Source organism: Pogona vitticeps, chromosome 2 (genome assembly GCF_051106095.1).
Source record: "Pogona vitticeps strain Pit_001003342236 chromosome 2, PviZW2.1, whole genome shotgun sequence".
NCBI classification, from domain to species: Eukaryota; Metazoa; Chordata; class Lepidosauria; order Squamata; family Agamidae; genus Pogona; species Pogona vitticeps.
The window spans coordinates 17,885,549-17,899,475 of record NC_135784.1 but is presented as its reverse complement, the minus strand read 5'-3'; the positions used below and the strand labels follow the sequence as shown (position 1 = coordinate 17,899,475).

The 13,927-nt window shown below is 46.8% G+C and overlaps 1 protein-coding gene across 2 annotated transcripts in view; it reads left to right on the top strand.

Annotated features, from left to right (window-relative positions):
• LOC144583071 (uncharacterized) overlaps positions 1–13,927 on the top strand; it is a 22,796-nt gene extending 8,869 nt beyond the window's left edge. The window contains exons 1-6 of one of the 2 annotated variants that reach the window (XM_078388105.1): positions 2,993–3,317; positions 4,381–4,965; positions 5,801–5,930; positions 7,086–7,156; positions 11,348–11,474; positions 11,683–13,927. In XM_078388105.1, the coding sequence (XP_078244231.1) occupies positions 4,618–4,965; positions 5,801–5,930; positions 7,086–7,156; positions 11,348–11,474; positions 11,683–13,262 (2,256 nt within the window). In that variant the 5' untranslated portion in view covers positions 2,993–3,317; positions 4,381–4,617 and the 3' untranslated portion in view covers positions 13,263–13,927. Of the gene's footprint in view, positions 1–2,992; positions 3,318–4,380; positions 4,966–5,800; positions 5,931–7,085; positions 7,157–11,347; positions 11,475–11,682 lie in introns of those variants that run through there. The other variant, XM_078388106.1, reaches the window with a different exon arrangement.

Genomic DNA, 13,927 nt, shown 5'->3' with positions numbered 1-13,927 from the left:
CACCCTCCATCTGGAACTGCAGCCTGCCAGCCATCCCGCTTGTCTGCTGGCTGCAGTTCTGGATGGAGGGTGCAAGAGGTGCTGTCTTGGGAGAGAGCCGGTGAGCGAGGCGCACTGCCAGCCCTTTCCGCCGAGTCGCAGCCAAGCGATGCCTGAGAGCGAAGCTCGCTCCTGGCCCGTCCTCGAAGAGCGCCTCCAAGCCACCAACAGCAGCTGCTGCCGCCTCTTCCAGGGAAGCGGCTCTCTGGCTCTCTTTCTCTCTCGGCTCCCCCAGCACCAGCCCGGCCAGCGCTTCCTCCTCCTTTTCGTCCTGATTCAACTGCCTCGACTCTGGAGGCTGCCTTGGCTCGCCTCTCAAAGTTTGCTCCTCTGTCGTGGTGGGGGTACCTGCTGCTGCTGAGTGCACCTTTTTTTGAGGGGGGCCTTCAGAGGAAGGTTGCCGGACTGCCATGTGTGTGTGTGTGTGTGCATGTGTGTATGCATGCGTGCAGGGCGCCCCGTTCTGTTTAATTTCGCCGGTACCGATGGGGGCTTTCCTCTTTTAGCGATTCTGTGAGGTTTTTTAAAAAATTATGTCATGCCCTCCTCCCCGCTAGGCGGTCGCCGACCTGCCCTCCCTCCTCCACTTCTTCATCCTGCTCCTGGTGCTGGTGGTGGTAGTGAAGAAGGAACTAGAGGGGGTCGTGGCCGGTGAAGACGGGTCATGCGCCCCTCCTCCTCGGAGCCCCAGCCGGGCTAAGGAAACTCCTGGGCAGTTTCCTTGGCTCTTGCTCTGCTTGGCAGAAAATCTGATGCGGCCCAGCCTCATCCAGACTGTGCTCCAGAGGCCCCCAGGTAAATTGAGTTTGAGACCCCTGCTTTACACTCTCGCCTCACGTCTCATACCCACAAGACTTTACACACTGGAGAGAAACTATACCAGTGCCACAAAATATGGGATATGTTTTTCTCACAATTGAAACCTTCTCGCTCACCAGAGAGTCGAGACAGGAGAAAAACCTACAAATGCGCACAGTGTGGGAAATGTTTCTCTTGGAATTCACACCTCACAAGGCACAACAAGAAAGGGATATACGGTGAATATAAAAAGCTTATACACCCCTGTTAAAATGTCAAGTGTCTGTGATGTAAAAAAAGAGACAAAGATAAATCACTTCAGAACTGTGAGCTAAACCGCAGAAGCCTTTGTGTGTTGCAGGGTCAGAAGACCAAGCAGTAGTAAGATCAAATCCACGCGACGGAGTGAGCGCCCGTCGCTTGTCCCACCTCCCGCCAAACTAGCGGTTTGAAAACATGCAAATGCGAGTAGATAAATAGGGACCACCTTGGTGGGAAGGTAACAGCGTTCCGTGTCTAAGTCGCACTGGCTATGTGACCACGGAAGATTGTCTTCGGACAAAACGCTGGCTCTATGGCTTAGAAACGGAGATGAGCACCGCCTCCTAGAGGCGAACATTACTGGACAAAAATTCTCAAGGGGAACCTTTACCTTTTATAAACTTTACAATTTGCTTCACCAACAAACTGGTATTTTTTTAGGGGGAGGGAAGTAAAAATAAAAAACTGCCACTGTGGCATTTCTGACACATCAGAGCCACGTGGATATGATTGGAATCATGATGGTTCCTATCAGTACTGTAGTCAGAAAGACTCAATTTGAGCATTCGCTATAATCCACATTTTTAGCACCTGCAGGGGGCCTTGGAACTGATCCCTGAAGATATGGGGCTCCTTGTGCATGCATTTACTGCCGCACAAATGCAGTTGGAGTGATTCACGTTCCTGCTTATGTGATTGGCCGCATGTAGCATTTGGCATACACACAAACACACAGACACAAACACAGACACACACACACACACACACAAACAAATACAAAAAGCAGCACTAGCATCTCCAGACTCCCTTCAGTTTTAAAGTCTTTGCTCAGGAAGACTCCTTCCTGATATGAAGGCAGGTAGCGGTGATCAACAATCTGGCAGTAAGTCCAAAAACAAACAAACAAAAACATTGTGTGATTGTATGGTTGTATTTTGAGATAACACCAGTTAATAGGAAAAGTAGACCGCGGCCAGGAGAGAACTCATTAGCTTTGTTTATTATCACTTGTCATATTTTACAAACCACTGACCAGAATGAGGAAATTGTGCATTGTAGCTCTTCAGAAGGCGCCCTAGAGAGAGCATAAAGGGCAGTGATGCTACAACTCCCAGGGAACAGAGCGCCAGCTTCCTTTTTCTGTACATTAACCACAGGAAGTAACGTCCATGAGAGCCATGTAACCTCGGAGATAGGCCTTGGTCCAGGTGAGTGAAATCTTTAAGTGTGGGTCTGTGGGCTGGAACCCTCAGAATTCTGTCTCAGGTTCAGATTCCAGATTAGGCATCCTTCAGTCTTTAGAGACTAGGGTGACGTGCTCTGTATGGAGGACTTGGAACAGTATCTAGTGTGGCTGAGGAGGTCAATTCGAGTGTGACAAACCCTTCCACAATGAAGACAAATATAGCCTGTCCCCTGTCCAGCTCCCTGATTTTGCTGCTTTCAGTGAGTATGGCCAAAAAATGCCCTGTTTCTGTCACCTTCAATTCATCCACACGAATCGTTGCACGTTCACCCACTCTTCAGTTCATTGGCTCCTTCGTCGTACCGCTCTAACAGTTAGGGAGTTTTTTCCTGATATTCATCCTAAATCTGGCCTCCTGTAGCTTGAGCCCATCATCACGCATCCTGCACTCTGGGATGTTAGAGAACAGATCATAGGATCAGAGAATCGTCATAGGGTTGGAAGGGACCTTCGAGGTCTTCTAGTCCAACCCCCTGCCCAAGGCAGGAGACCTCCAGCCATCCCAGACAGATGGCTGTCCAATCCATTCCCTTCCCCTGCAGGGCCACACATTTTAGCTGGATATTCCTGGCCTTTTCCTCCTAGTGATATACATCAGGGGCACCGTGGAAGTTACGAGATCAACACAAGAGGCAAAGGTCTTGGCTGGAAAAGTAACCCGAGGGTGGGAAGCAGGAGAGAAAGAGAGAGACAGATGCTTCCCGACGGATCCTGCTGTCAAAACTTCTCCAGGGCTGCTGAGGAGACAAATCCAGGCCGGACTCTGCCCTTCACCTCCGAGCTCAGGCGGCAGATTGGAGGGGTCGGCGCTTCCCTTGCCAGGAGCCTGGCTTGGCTTCAGTCACATGATAGGAAGTGGGAGACAAGAGTGGCAGCCAAGAGCAAAGGAGTCTGAGGGGAGGGAGATGATGGAAGATTGAAAGGGAGGGTTCAAAGGCCCAGACCTCCCCCTGGAAATGGGAGGGGAGATCAGGTGAGATTCAGGGGTGGCTCCAGATTTTGGGTTTTTTGTTTCGGAGTGGTTGGAGGGGGGGGAGATTTTTGGGCGGGAAATGTGGGCAGGTCCCGATCTTCGACCTCAAAGAGACTCCATTAAAGTCAGATTGTAATGCATTACAATGGAAGGTTCTAGACTCTAGGTGCATTGTGGCAAGATCGAGTGAACCGGCCAGGCAACCCAAGGGTTAAGTGCAGGGAATTGGGATTTCTCGAGGGGAAGGCAACCTGGGATGGGGGTTGGAAGTCTCCCAAGACCAAGGCTTCTCCCTCCGAAATAATCCCCTCGTGTGTCTCCTCTCAGTTCCTTTGGAGGGGAAAAGGGGAGCCAGCTTCTCCCAAGGGTGCCTAGGCTCCAGTCAGGGACGTGTGGAGCCCATTTCCCTTTTGCCCCTCAATGCACTTCGGGGGGGGGGATGGCGAGTCTCCCCAAGGATTTGGGGTCGGGGGATCCTGGAGGAGGCGAATAGGCGGTGAGAGAGGATCTCTTCCCCTCCTCCAGATTGGCCCCCAAAGTTTGGTTTCCTGATGCAAAGCCTTGCAGCCCCCCCCCCTCGGCCGACCACACGACCACCGACAGAAGCTGGCTTGGTTGTCCGTTGACGGGGAAGAGGAGCCCAAAAATAGGATTTTCCCAGGGCTCCTCCTCCTCCTATGCTATCAAGTCAGTTCTGACATTTGATGACCCTTTTCATGGTTTTCTAAGTGGAGTACACACAGAAGTGGTGACCCCTTCCCTTCTTCTGGGGACACCCTGGGATTGTGTTCATCGCCCAAAGCTACCCAGGCTGGCTCGACTGGCAGGAGGCACAGAGGGGGAATCGAACTCCCAACTTATGGCTCCCCTGCCAAGCGTCTGACTCACTGAGATGTCCAGACAGCTCTTTCTCTTAGCTCAGAGACCCCCCTAAATTAAGACCAATGTTATCACGGTTAGGTGTAAGAGAGGTGCACTGAGCACTCAGCAGGAGATGGAGGAAGAGGAGAGGGGAGCTGTGGCTGGCGGCTTTTGTCATTTCCAACTTTTTTCTTTCTTCTAGAATGTAATGATCATCATTAGCAGAAAAAATGTCCTGCCTTTGCAGCCTGTGAAGAATGTCATCTGATAAAGACAATCTTTACTCACAGAGAGAGAGAGAGAGAGAGAGAGAGAGAGAGAGAGAGAGAGAGAAGGAAGGACCCCTTTAATTCCACTGAAGGCTTTCTTAGAACATAAACCAGCAATTGAGGAGCAGACGTTTGTTGGCCTTGATCGAGGAATTGCTTCTGATGTCCTCATGGCTGAGAGCAGTGCCAGATTCCTGGAGAAATCATTGCGGAAAATCTTGGAGGAGGATGTTGTCAGCTCAGATATACAACTCCAGAGCTTCAGGCAGTTCTCCTACAAGGAAGCGGAAGGGCCCCGAGACGCTTGCAGCCGACTCCACGGTCTCTGTCGTCAGTGGCTGAAGCCAGAAAGGCACACCAAGGCTGAGATCCTGGACCTGGTGATCCTGGAGCAGTTCCTGGCCATCCTTCCCCCGGAGATGTCCAGCTGGGTGAGGGAATGTGGAGCGGAGAGCAGTTCCCAGGCGGTGGCCCTGGCCGAAGGCTTCCTCCTGAGTCAGGGAGAAGAGGAGCAGAAAGTGAGAGGATTTCCACTTGGGGCTCTTAAGACGGGTCGCCTCCGTCCCTGTGGCCCCTTTCTCTGCCCCACAGCCCCTCCTGAGGCCCCTCGTGCTGCCATGGCCCCCCCAAGCTTTTGCGGTTCTGCCTAGCTTTGGTGCACCGCCTCTTCTCTTTGGAAGCAGAGTCTACAGGAAGCATGGATCTTGGTTCAGAGTAGAAAAACCTCTGTGGAAAGCTTGATCCTCCTTTAAAACAAGCCACCCTTGTTATTTTTTCTGTAAGAAAATTCCAGATTTCTCTTTCTGCCCCAGAGACACCACCAAAGGAGACGGTGAGGTTTCTGATGGGATTGGGGGGGGTGGCTCTCTACCTCTTCCTACACTTCAGAAGTCCTCCATCTTTTATCTAATGGATGAGAAATCCAGTGCAGGGACTGGGTGGGTAGTTCAGTGGCTGAGGTCCCTGGCTGCAGAGCCAGAGGTTGGGAGTTTGATTCTCCCCACTGGGCCTCCTGGGAAAAGAGCCAGCCTGGGTAGCCTTGGGCCAGCGGCCCAGTCCCAGAAATAACCCCATTAAAAAGGGAATGGAAAACCACTTATCTTCCTGGAAAAGCCTGAAAAGGGTGGCCATAAGTCACGTATACACTAGAAATAGTCCACCTCCCACCTAATGGGTCGCAAATTTAAAGGAGGATCTTTTAAGATGTTCTACAAGGGACTTACAGTCCTTTGAAAATGTCCAGAAGACAGACATCCCCTGACCCCCAAATTCCACCACCAACCTTCCAGTCTTTCTCCCTCTCTCATTCCTTTTCTGTCGTTCTTTTGATTGAATCTTTCATTGTTCTTTCAGGGGAAAAATCTCCCTGTGGACATTCAGCCTGATTTCTCAGTGACAGAGAAGGCAGCACAGCCGGAGAGCAGACAGGACCTTCTGCCAAGGGGGAACACGCCAGGCGGTGAAGGAGGTGCCAGTTTGCAGGGTAAAGTCAAATGCCGGCAGGGGAAAGGAAGAGGGTGATCTCCCCGTCTGAAGGATGGAGGAGAAGCATGTCCTGCATTTATATCTCCCTGAGTATCTCCCCCCCATTCTATATATTGTGTTTTAATGGTTGTTTTGTGTTGACACATCACCTGCTGCCGTCCACTTTTCCCCACATGATTGTCTTTTCCAGAGAATCTTGCCTTTTCGTGAGGTGCCCAAAGGAGGACAGTCTCAATTTCAGCGTTTTTGCCTCCAGAGAGAGTTCAGGGTGGATTTGATCTTGGGCCCACTCATTTGTCTTTCCGGAAGAGAACATTGCATATGTTTCTGTGAGAATTGTATGCACCTGACGCCACGTTCTCAGCATCTCTCACATAGGAGATGGAATGTTTAATTACCAACACTTAAAGGACTTTAAACGAGAAAAGGAGTGCTTAGATTCATGGCCAGAAGGTCAAAGAGAAAAGCTCCACCGAAAGGAAATAGAAATCATATCTATGTGCCTGAAACACAAATTCAGGATAGGGAAGAATCCAAATTGTCTCACTCCGTCCAGTTGTCATTGCATCGCTGGTTGGTCTCTCCACACATTGATTCGATGATTCTGTTTGTATCCCATGTTTGACTCAATGTGCTCAAGACCTTGGAGTTTTTTTTCCTTAAGAACTCAGGCCTGAGAACAACAATCCCGTGAGGTTGGTCTGGTTGTGGAAGAATAACTGAGCTGTGATCGTCCCGTGGGTTTCATGGCAGTTCTGAGTTTCAGTGGCAACAAGCTCTCCTAAGTCTCAGGCTAAGTGCTGGCCGTTCCCCCCTTCCTTTGCAATCTTTTGCATTTTACTGGAGTTACTTTCTAGTACGTTTTAGAAAAAAGAAGCCGTGTTGATCTGTTCTACGATATCAGGTCAAGAGCAAAACAACAATAAAAATAAAGTAGACAAAAAGGGCTCAGGGACAAATCCTCAGACAAAATGTGGGCTTCCTCTCTGAGTAAAAGATAGCGATTAGTTTTTAAGGTCACAGAAAAGTTTTGTCATCGTTATTTTATTTGTATTAGTTTTAGAATTGGTCTGAATTTCTAGTACATGTTTATAGGATTTTGATCTTTGTCTCTGTGAGAAACGGTTGCAACTGATGCCGCATTCCCATACAGGAGCTGGAATGATGCCAGTAGCAAAGACTCCGCCATCTTCCCTTCCCTCGGATGGAGAGGAACCCCATCAGGTAAGCAGAAGGGCGAAACTGCAGTCCATCCGTACAGCAAATGCTCTCATCCCATTCCTGGGAAGAATCAAGGGGGCATTTGTTCCAGTTTTGCTTGTGTCCGAATATTTCCAAAACAAAAACCATGAAGTGCTTTGTATTTGGGATTTCAGGAAATTGAGATATTAAACATGAGAGAAATGAAAACTGATGGAGTCACCCATCCAGACCCCACAGCTTTGAGTGCTTAACTCTTAAAAGTCCTTTGTATTCTTTAGTCATGCCTGTCCTGAATTTGGCTGGTTGCCCATTTTTTTAAAAAGAGTTCCTTGCTGTAACACCTATACAGTAGAGCCCCTTTATCTGCAGGATCTGTATCGCCAGATTCACTTATCCACGGTCTGAAAAATTAAAAATATTAAAAGAAAAATCCAAGCTATAAATTTTTTCCACAAGGTCAGTACCAAAATTGGCCACAAGAGACAGCCAGAAACCGTGCTACAGAAAGCATTGGTTACTAAAATACAATTTGCTATAACATAATCCTTCTGAAGAAAATCAATCCTGAGTGCTCAGTGGAAGGACAGATCCTGAAGCTGAGGCTCCAATACTTTGGTCATCTCATGAGAAGAGAAGACTCCCTGCAAAACCCCTGATGTTGGGAAAATGTGAGGGCAAGAGGAGAAGGGGACCACAGAGGACGAGATGGTTGGACAGTGTCATCGGCTACCAAAATGAATTTGATCCAACTCCGGAAGGCAGTGGAAGACAGGAGGGCCTGGTGTGCTCTGGTCCATGGGGCCACGAAGAGTCAGACACGACTTAACGACTGAACAACAACAACATAACATAATCCGTGTTGTTCAGCATCAGCGGGAAGCTTGGATCTGATCTCCCGTGGATATGGAGGTCCTACTGTATATTTGCCAAGTATCTTTGCCAAGAACGCCCCATGATCAGAAACAAAAAGCTAAAAGATATGACGCTGGAAGATGGGCCCCTCAGGTCGGAAGGCGTCCAACATGCTACTGAGGAAGAGCGGAGGACAAGTACAAGTAGCTCCAGAGCTAATGAAGTGGTTGGGCCAAAGCCGAAAGGACGCTCAGCTGTGGACGTGCCTGGAAGTGAAAGGAAAATCCAATGCTGCAAAGAAAAATACTGCATAGGAACCTGGAATGTAAGATCTATGAACCTTGGGAAGCTGGAGGTGGTCAAACAGGAGATGGCAAGAATAAACATCGACATCCTGGGCATCAGTGAACTAAAATGGACAGGAATGGGCGAATTCAGCTCAGATGATTATCATATCTACTATTGTGGGCAAGAATCCCGTAGAAGGAATGGAGTAGCCCTCATAGTCAACAAAAGAGTGGGAAAAGCTGTAATGGGATACAATCTCAAAAATGATAGAATGATGTCAATACGAATCCAAGGCAGACCATTCAACATCACAATAATCCAAGTTTATGCACCAACCAGCATTGCTGAGGAGACTGAAATTGAACAATTCTATGAAGATTTACAACACCTTCTAGAACTGACACCAAAGAAAGATGTTCTTCTCATTCTAGGGGACTGGAATGCTAAAGTAGGGAGCCAAGAGATAAAAGGAACAACAGGGAAGTTTGGCCTTGGAGTTCAGAACGAAGCAGGACAAAGGCTAATAGAGTTTTGTCAAGAGAATAAGCTGGTCATCACAAACACTCTTTTCCAACAACACAAGAGGCGACTCTATACATGGAAATCACCAGATGGGCAATATCGAAATCAGATTGATTATATTCTCTGCAGTCAAAGATGGAGAAGCTCTATACAGTCAACAAAAACAAGACCTGGAGCTGACTGCGGTTCTGATCATCAGCTTCTCATAGCAAAATTCAAGCTTAGACTGAAGAGATTAGGAAAAACCACTGGGCCACTCAGGTATAATCTAAACCAAATCCCTTATGAATACACAGTAGAAGTAAAGAACAGATTTAAGGAACTAGATTTGGTGGACAGAGTGCCTGAAGAACTTTGGATAGAGGCTCGTAACATTGTCCAGGAGGCAGCAATGGAAACCATCCCAAAGAAAAGGAAATGCAAGAAAGCAAAGTGGCTGTCCAACGAGGCCTTAGAAATAGCAGAGAGGAGAAGGGAAGCAAAATGCAAGGGAGATAGGGAAAGTTACAGAAACTTGAATTCAGACTTCCAAAGAATAGCAAGGAGAGACAAGAGGGCCTTCTTAAATGAACAATGCAAAGAAATAGAGGAAGATAACAGAAAAGGAAAGACCAGAGATCTGTTCAGGAAAATTGGACATATTAGAGGAACATTTTGCGCAAAGATGAACATGATAAAAGACAAAAATGGGAGGGACCTAACAGAAGCAGAAGACGTCAAGAAGAGGTGGCAAGAATACACAGAGGAATTATATCAGAAAGATTTGGATATCCTGGACAACCCAGACAATGTAGTTGCTGACCTTGAGCCAGACATCCTGGAGAGCGAAGTCAAGTGGGCCTTAGAAAGCCTGGCTAACAACAAGGCCAGTGGAGGTGATGGCATTCCAGTTGAACTATTTAAAATCTTGAAAGATGATGCTGTTAAGGTACTACATTCAATATGCCAGCAAGTTTGGAAAACTCAACAGTGGCCAGAGGATTGGAAAAGATCAGTCTACATCCCAATCCCAAAGAAAGGCAGTGCCAAAGAATGCTCCAACTACCATACAATTGCACTCATTTCGCACGCTAGCAAGGTTATGCTCAAAATCCTACAAGGTAGGCTTCAGCAGTATGTGGACCGAGAACTCCCAGAAGTACAAGCTGGATTCCGAAGAGGCAGAGGAACTCGAGACCAAATTGCTAACTTGCGCTGGATTATGGAGAAAGCCAGAGAGTTCCAGAAAAATATCTACTTCTGCTTCATTGACTATGCGAAAGCCTTTGACTGTGTGGACCACAGCAAACTATGGCAAGTTCTTAAAGAAATGGGAGTGCCTGACCACTTTATCTGTCTCCTGAGAAACCTATATGTGGGACAGGAAGCAACAGTTAGAACTGGTCATGGAACAACTGAGTGGTTCAAAATTGGGAAAGGAGTACGGCAAGGCTGTATATTGTCCCCCAGCTTATTTAACTTATATGCAGAATACATCATGCGGAAGGGTGGACTGGAAGAAACCGAAGCCGGAATTAAGATTGCCGGAAGAAATATCAACAACCTCCGATATGCAGATGATACCACTCTGATGGCAGAAAGTGAGGAGGAATTAAAGAACCTTGTAATGAGAGTGAAAGAGGAGAGTGCAAAAAACGGTCTGAAACTCAACATCAAAAAAACTAAGATCATGGCCACTGGTCCCATCACCTCCTGGGAAATAGAAGGGGAAGATATGGAGGCAGTGTCAAATTTTATCTTCCTGGGCTCCATGATTACTTCAGATGGAGACAGCAGCCCTGAAATTAAAAGGCGCCTTCTTCTTGGGAGGAAAGCGATGACAAATCTTGACAGCATCTTGAAAAGCAGAGACATCACCTTGCCAACAAAAGTCCGAATAGTCAAAGCTATGGTTTTTCCTGTCGTGATGTATGGAAGTGAAAGCTGGACCATAAAGAAAGCAGACCGCCGAAGAATTGATGCCTTTGAATTGTGGTGCTGGAGGAGGCTCTTGAGAATCCCCTGGACTGCAAGGAGAACAAACCTATCAGTTCTAAAGGAAATCAACCCTGAATGCTCACTTGAAGGACAGATCCTGAAGCTGAGGCTCCAGTACTTTGGCCATCTCATGAGAAGAAAAGAGTCCTTGGAAAAAACCTTGATGTTAGGAAGGTGTGATGGCAAGAGGAGAAGGGGACGACCAAGGATGAGATGGCTGGACAGTGTCTGCGAAGCAACCAACATGAACCTGACACAACTCCGGGAGGCAGTAGAAGACAGGAGGGCCTGGCGTGCTCTGGTCCATGGGGTCACGAAGAGTCGGACACGACTAAACGACTAAACACACACACACACTGTATATCAAGAAAGTATAACATAGTTGTCTCCATGGTGAGAAAAGCAGGACCCTCCTGTATCAGATTGGTTTCTCACAAGAGTTCCCTATGGCAAGCCCAAACATGGGGCAGAGAAATCCCTTTATATCTCAATCTCGCCTGATTCAGACACCTGTTTTGGAGGATTGTATTAAAGTAGCTCTGAGCTGTGAGAAAAATATACTTTTTTCTCCAGGCTTCTGTGACCTTTGAAGAGGTGGCGGTGTGTTTCACCCAGGAGGAGTGGGCGCTGCTGGATCCTGACCAGAGGGCCCTACAGAGGGAAGTCATGGAGGAGAATTCTAGGATGGTGACATCTCTGGGTAAGGCCTACTCTTTTCCTGGAAATTGAAAAATTAATTCAAAAGGTGGAGAGAAATGCTGATATCAGAAAGGGGGTTATGAAAGTATTATGTAGATGGCAGAGGGCATCAGCAGGAGCCAAGAGAGCGACACGTTGGGTGCAGATTGTCCGTTTCTGGTCATACCCAGAATTCAGTCTTGGTCTGTGCTTGTCTCTCTTCTCGGCAGATAATTTGAAGAAAACAGCCATATGTGCAAGGAGCAGCAAGTGCTTTGTGCAGAAAATGGATCTTGTCAGACATTGGCAAACACACACAAATGTTAAAAGAATTACTGGAGGGAAACCCTACAAATGCATCCTGTGTGGGAAACATTTTGCCCAAAAGATGACCCTGATCCTTCACAAGAGGACCCACATTGCAAAGAAAAGTGTCAGGGAGAAGCCACACAAATGCCAGGAGTGTGAGAAATGTCTTCCTCAAAAGACAGACTTGAAAAAGCATGAGACTCGGCACAGCGGAGAGAAACCATACCAATCTGAGGAGTGCGGGAAAGGTTTTACCTGGAATCCAAACGTTATGAAACATCAGAGAGTTCATACAAGAGAGAAACCGTACAAATGCCTGAAGTGTAGCAAACATTTTTCTTGCAGTACAACCCTTTTGAGCCATCAGAGAGTCCACAGAGGAGAAAAACGATACAAATGTCAAGAATGTGGGAAATGTTTTTCTCAAAATTGGATCCTTCTGGTGCACCAGAGAGTCCACACAGGAGAAAAACCCTACAAATATAAGGAGTGTGATAAATGTTTTCCTCAGAAGACAGAGTTGGTGAAGCATAAGACTCAGCACACAGGAGAGAAACCGTACAAATGTCAGGAGTGTGAGAAGTCTTTTTCTCAGAACTCAGACCTTCTGAAGCACAAAAGAGTTCATACAGGTGAGAAACCGTTCAAATGTCAGGAGTGTGAGAAGTCTTTTTCTCAGAACTCACACCTTCTGACGCACAAAAGAGTACATACAGGTGAGAAACCGTACAAATGTCAGGAGTGTGAGAAGTCTTTTTCTCAGAACTCACACCTTCTGAAGCACAAAAGAGTTCATACAGGTGAGAAACCGTACAAATGTCAGGAGTGTGAGAAGTGTTTTTCTCAGAACTCAGACCTTCTGAAGCACAAAAGAGTACACACAGGTGAGAAACCGTACAAATGTCAGGAGTGTGAGAAGTCTTTTTCTCATAACTCAGACCTTCGGAGGCACAAAAGAGTTCATACCGGTGAGAAACCGTACAAATGTCAGGAGTGTGAGAAGTCTTTTTCTCATAACTCAGACCTTCTGAAGCACAAAAGAGTTCATACAGGTGAGAAACCGTACAAATGTCAGGAGTGTGAGAAGTCTTTTTCTTATAACTCAAACCTTCTGAAGCACAAAAGAGTTCATACAGGTGAGAAACCGTACAAATGTCAGGAGTGTGAGAAGTCTTTTTCTCATAACTCAAACCTTCTGAGGCACCAAAGAGTTCATACAGGTGAGAAACCGTACAAATGTAAGGATTGTGGGAAAGGTTTTACCCAGAATTCAAGCCTTGTGGTGCACCAGAGAGTCCACACAGGAGAGAAACCCTACAAATACAAGGAGTGCGGGAAATCATTTGCTTGGAATTCACAACTTTTGAATCATTATGATGTCCACAAAGGACGACACGTCAACAAGTGTCCCAAGTTTAGGAAATGTTTTGTTCTAATTTCAGATATTGTGAAGCATCGGAGAGTCCACACAGGTGAGAAACTAGAAGTGTCAGGAGTGTGAGAACTGTTTTTGTAAGAACTCCCACCTTCTGAGGCACAAAAGTGTTCATATAAGAGAGAAAATGTGCAAATGCCAGGAGTGTCAAAAAGTTTTGATCACAGTTCCCAGTTTGAGAACTTTCAAAGAATCCACATCGGAGGTCAACTTTACAAGTGTCAAGAATGTGGGAAATGTTTCATTCAGAATTCAAAGTTTCTGAAGCATCAGACTGTACACACGAGAGAGAAATCATACCGATGCCAGGTCTGTGGCAAGTGTTTTTCACTGAGTATAAATCTTCTGATTCACCAGAGAGTCCACAAAGGAGAAAAACCATAGAAATGTAAGGAATATGGGAAATGTTTTGCACGGAAATCAGCTCTTTTGAGCCATCAGGTACTCGACAGGGGAGAGAAGCCACACAAATGCCAGAAGTGTTGGAAATTCTTTGCTCAGAGTTCACAACTTGTGAACCATAAAAGAATCAACCGAGGAAAGCAACCGTACGAGTGCCAGGAGTGTGGGAAGTCTTTTGCAAAGAACTCAAAATATTGTGACCCACTGTTAGTTAGGGTTCATATCTTGCCTCACCTAGTTTTAAGTGAGACTCTGGAAACACTTGTGTTAAAAAATCACAACTAGTCTTTATTAGAATATATAAAAATAAATCTGTTTGCCTAAACTCA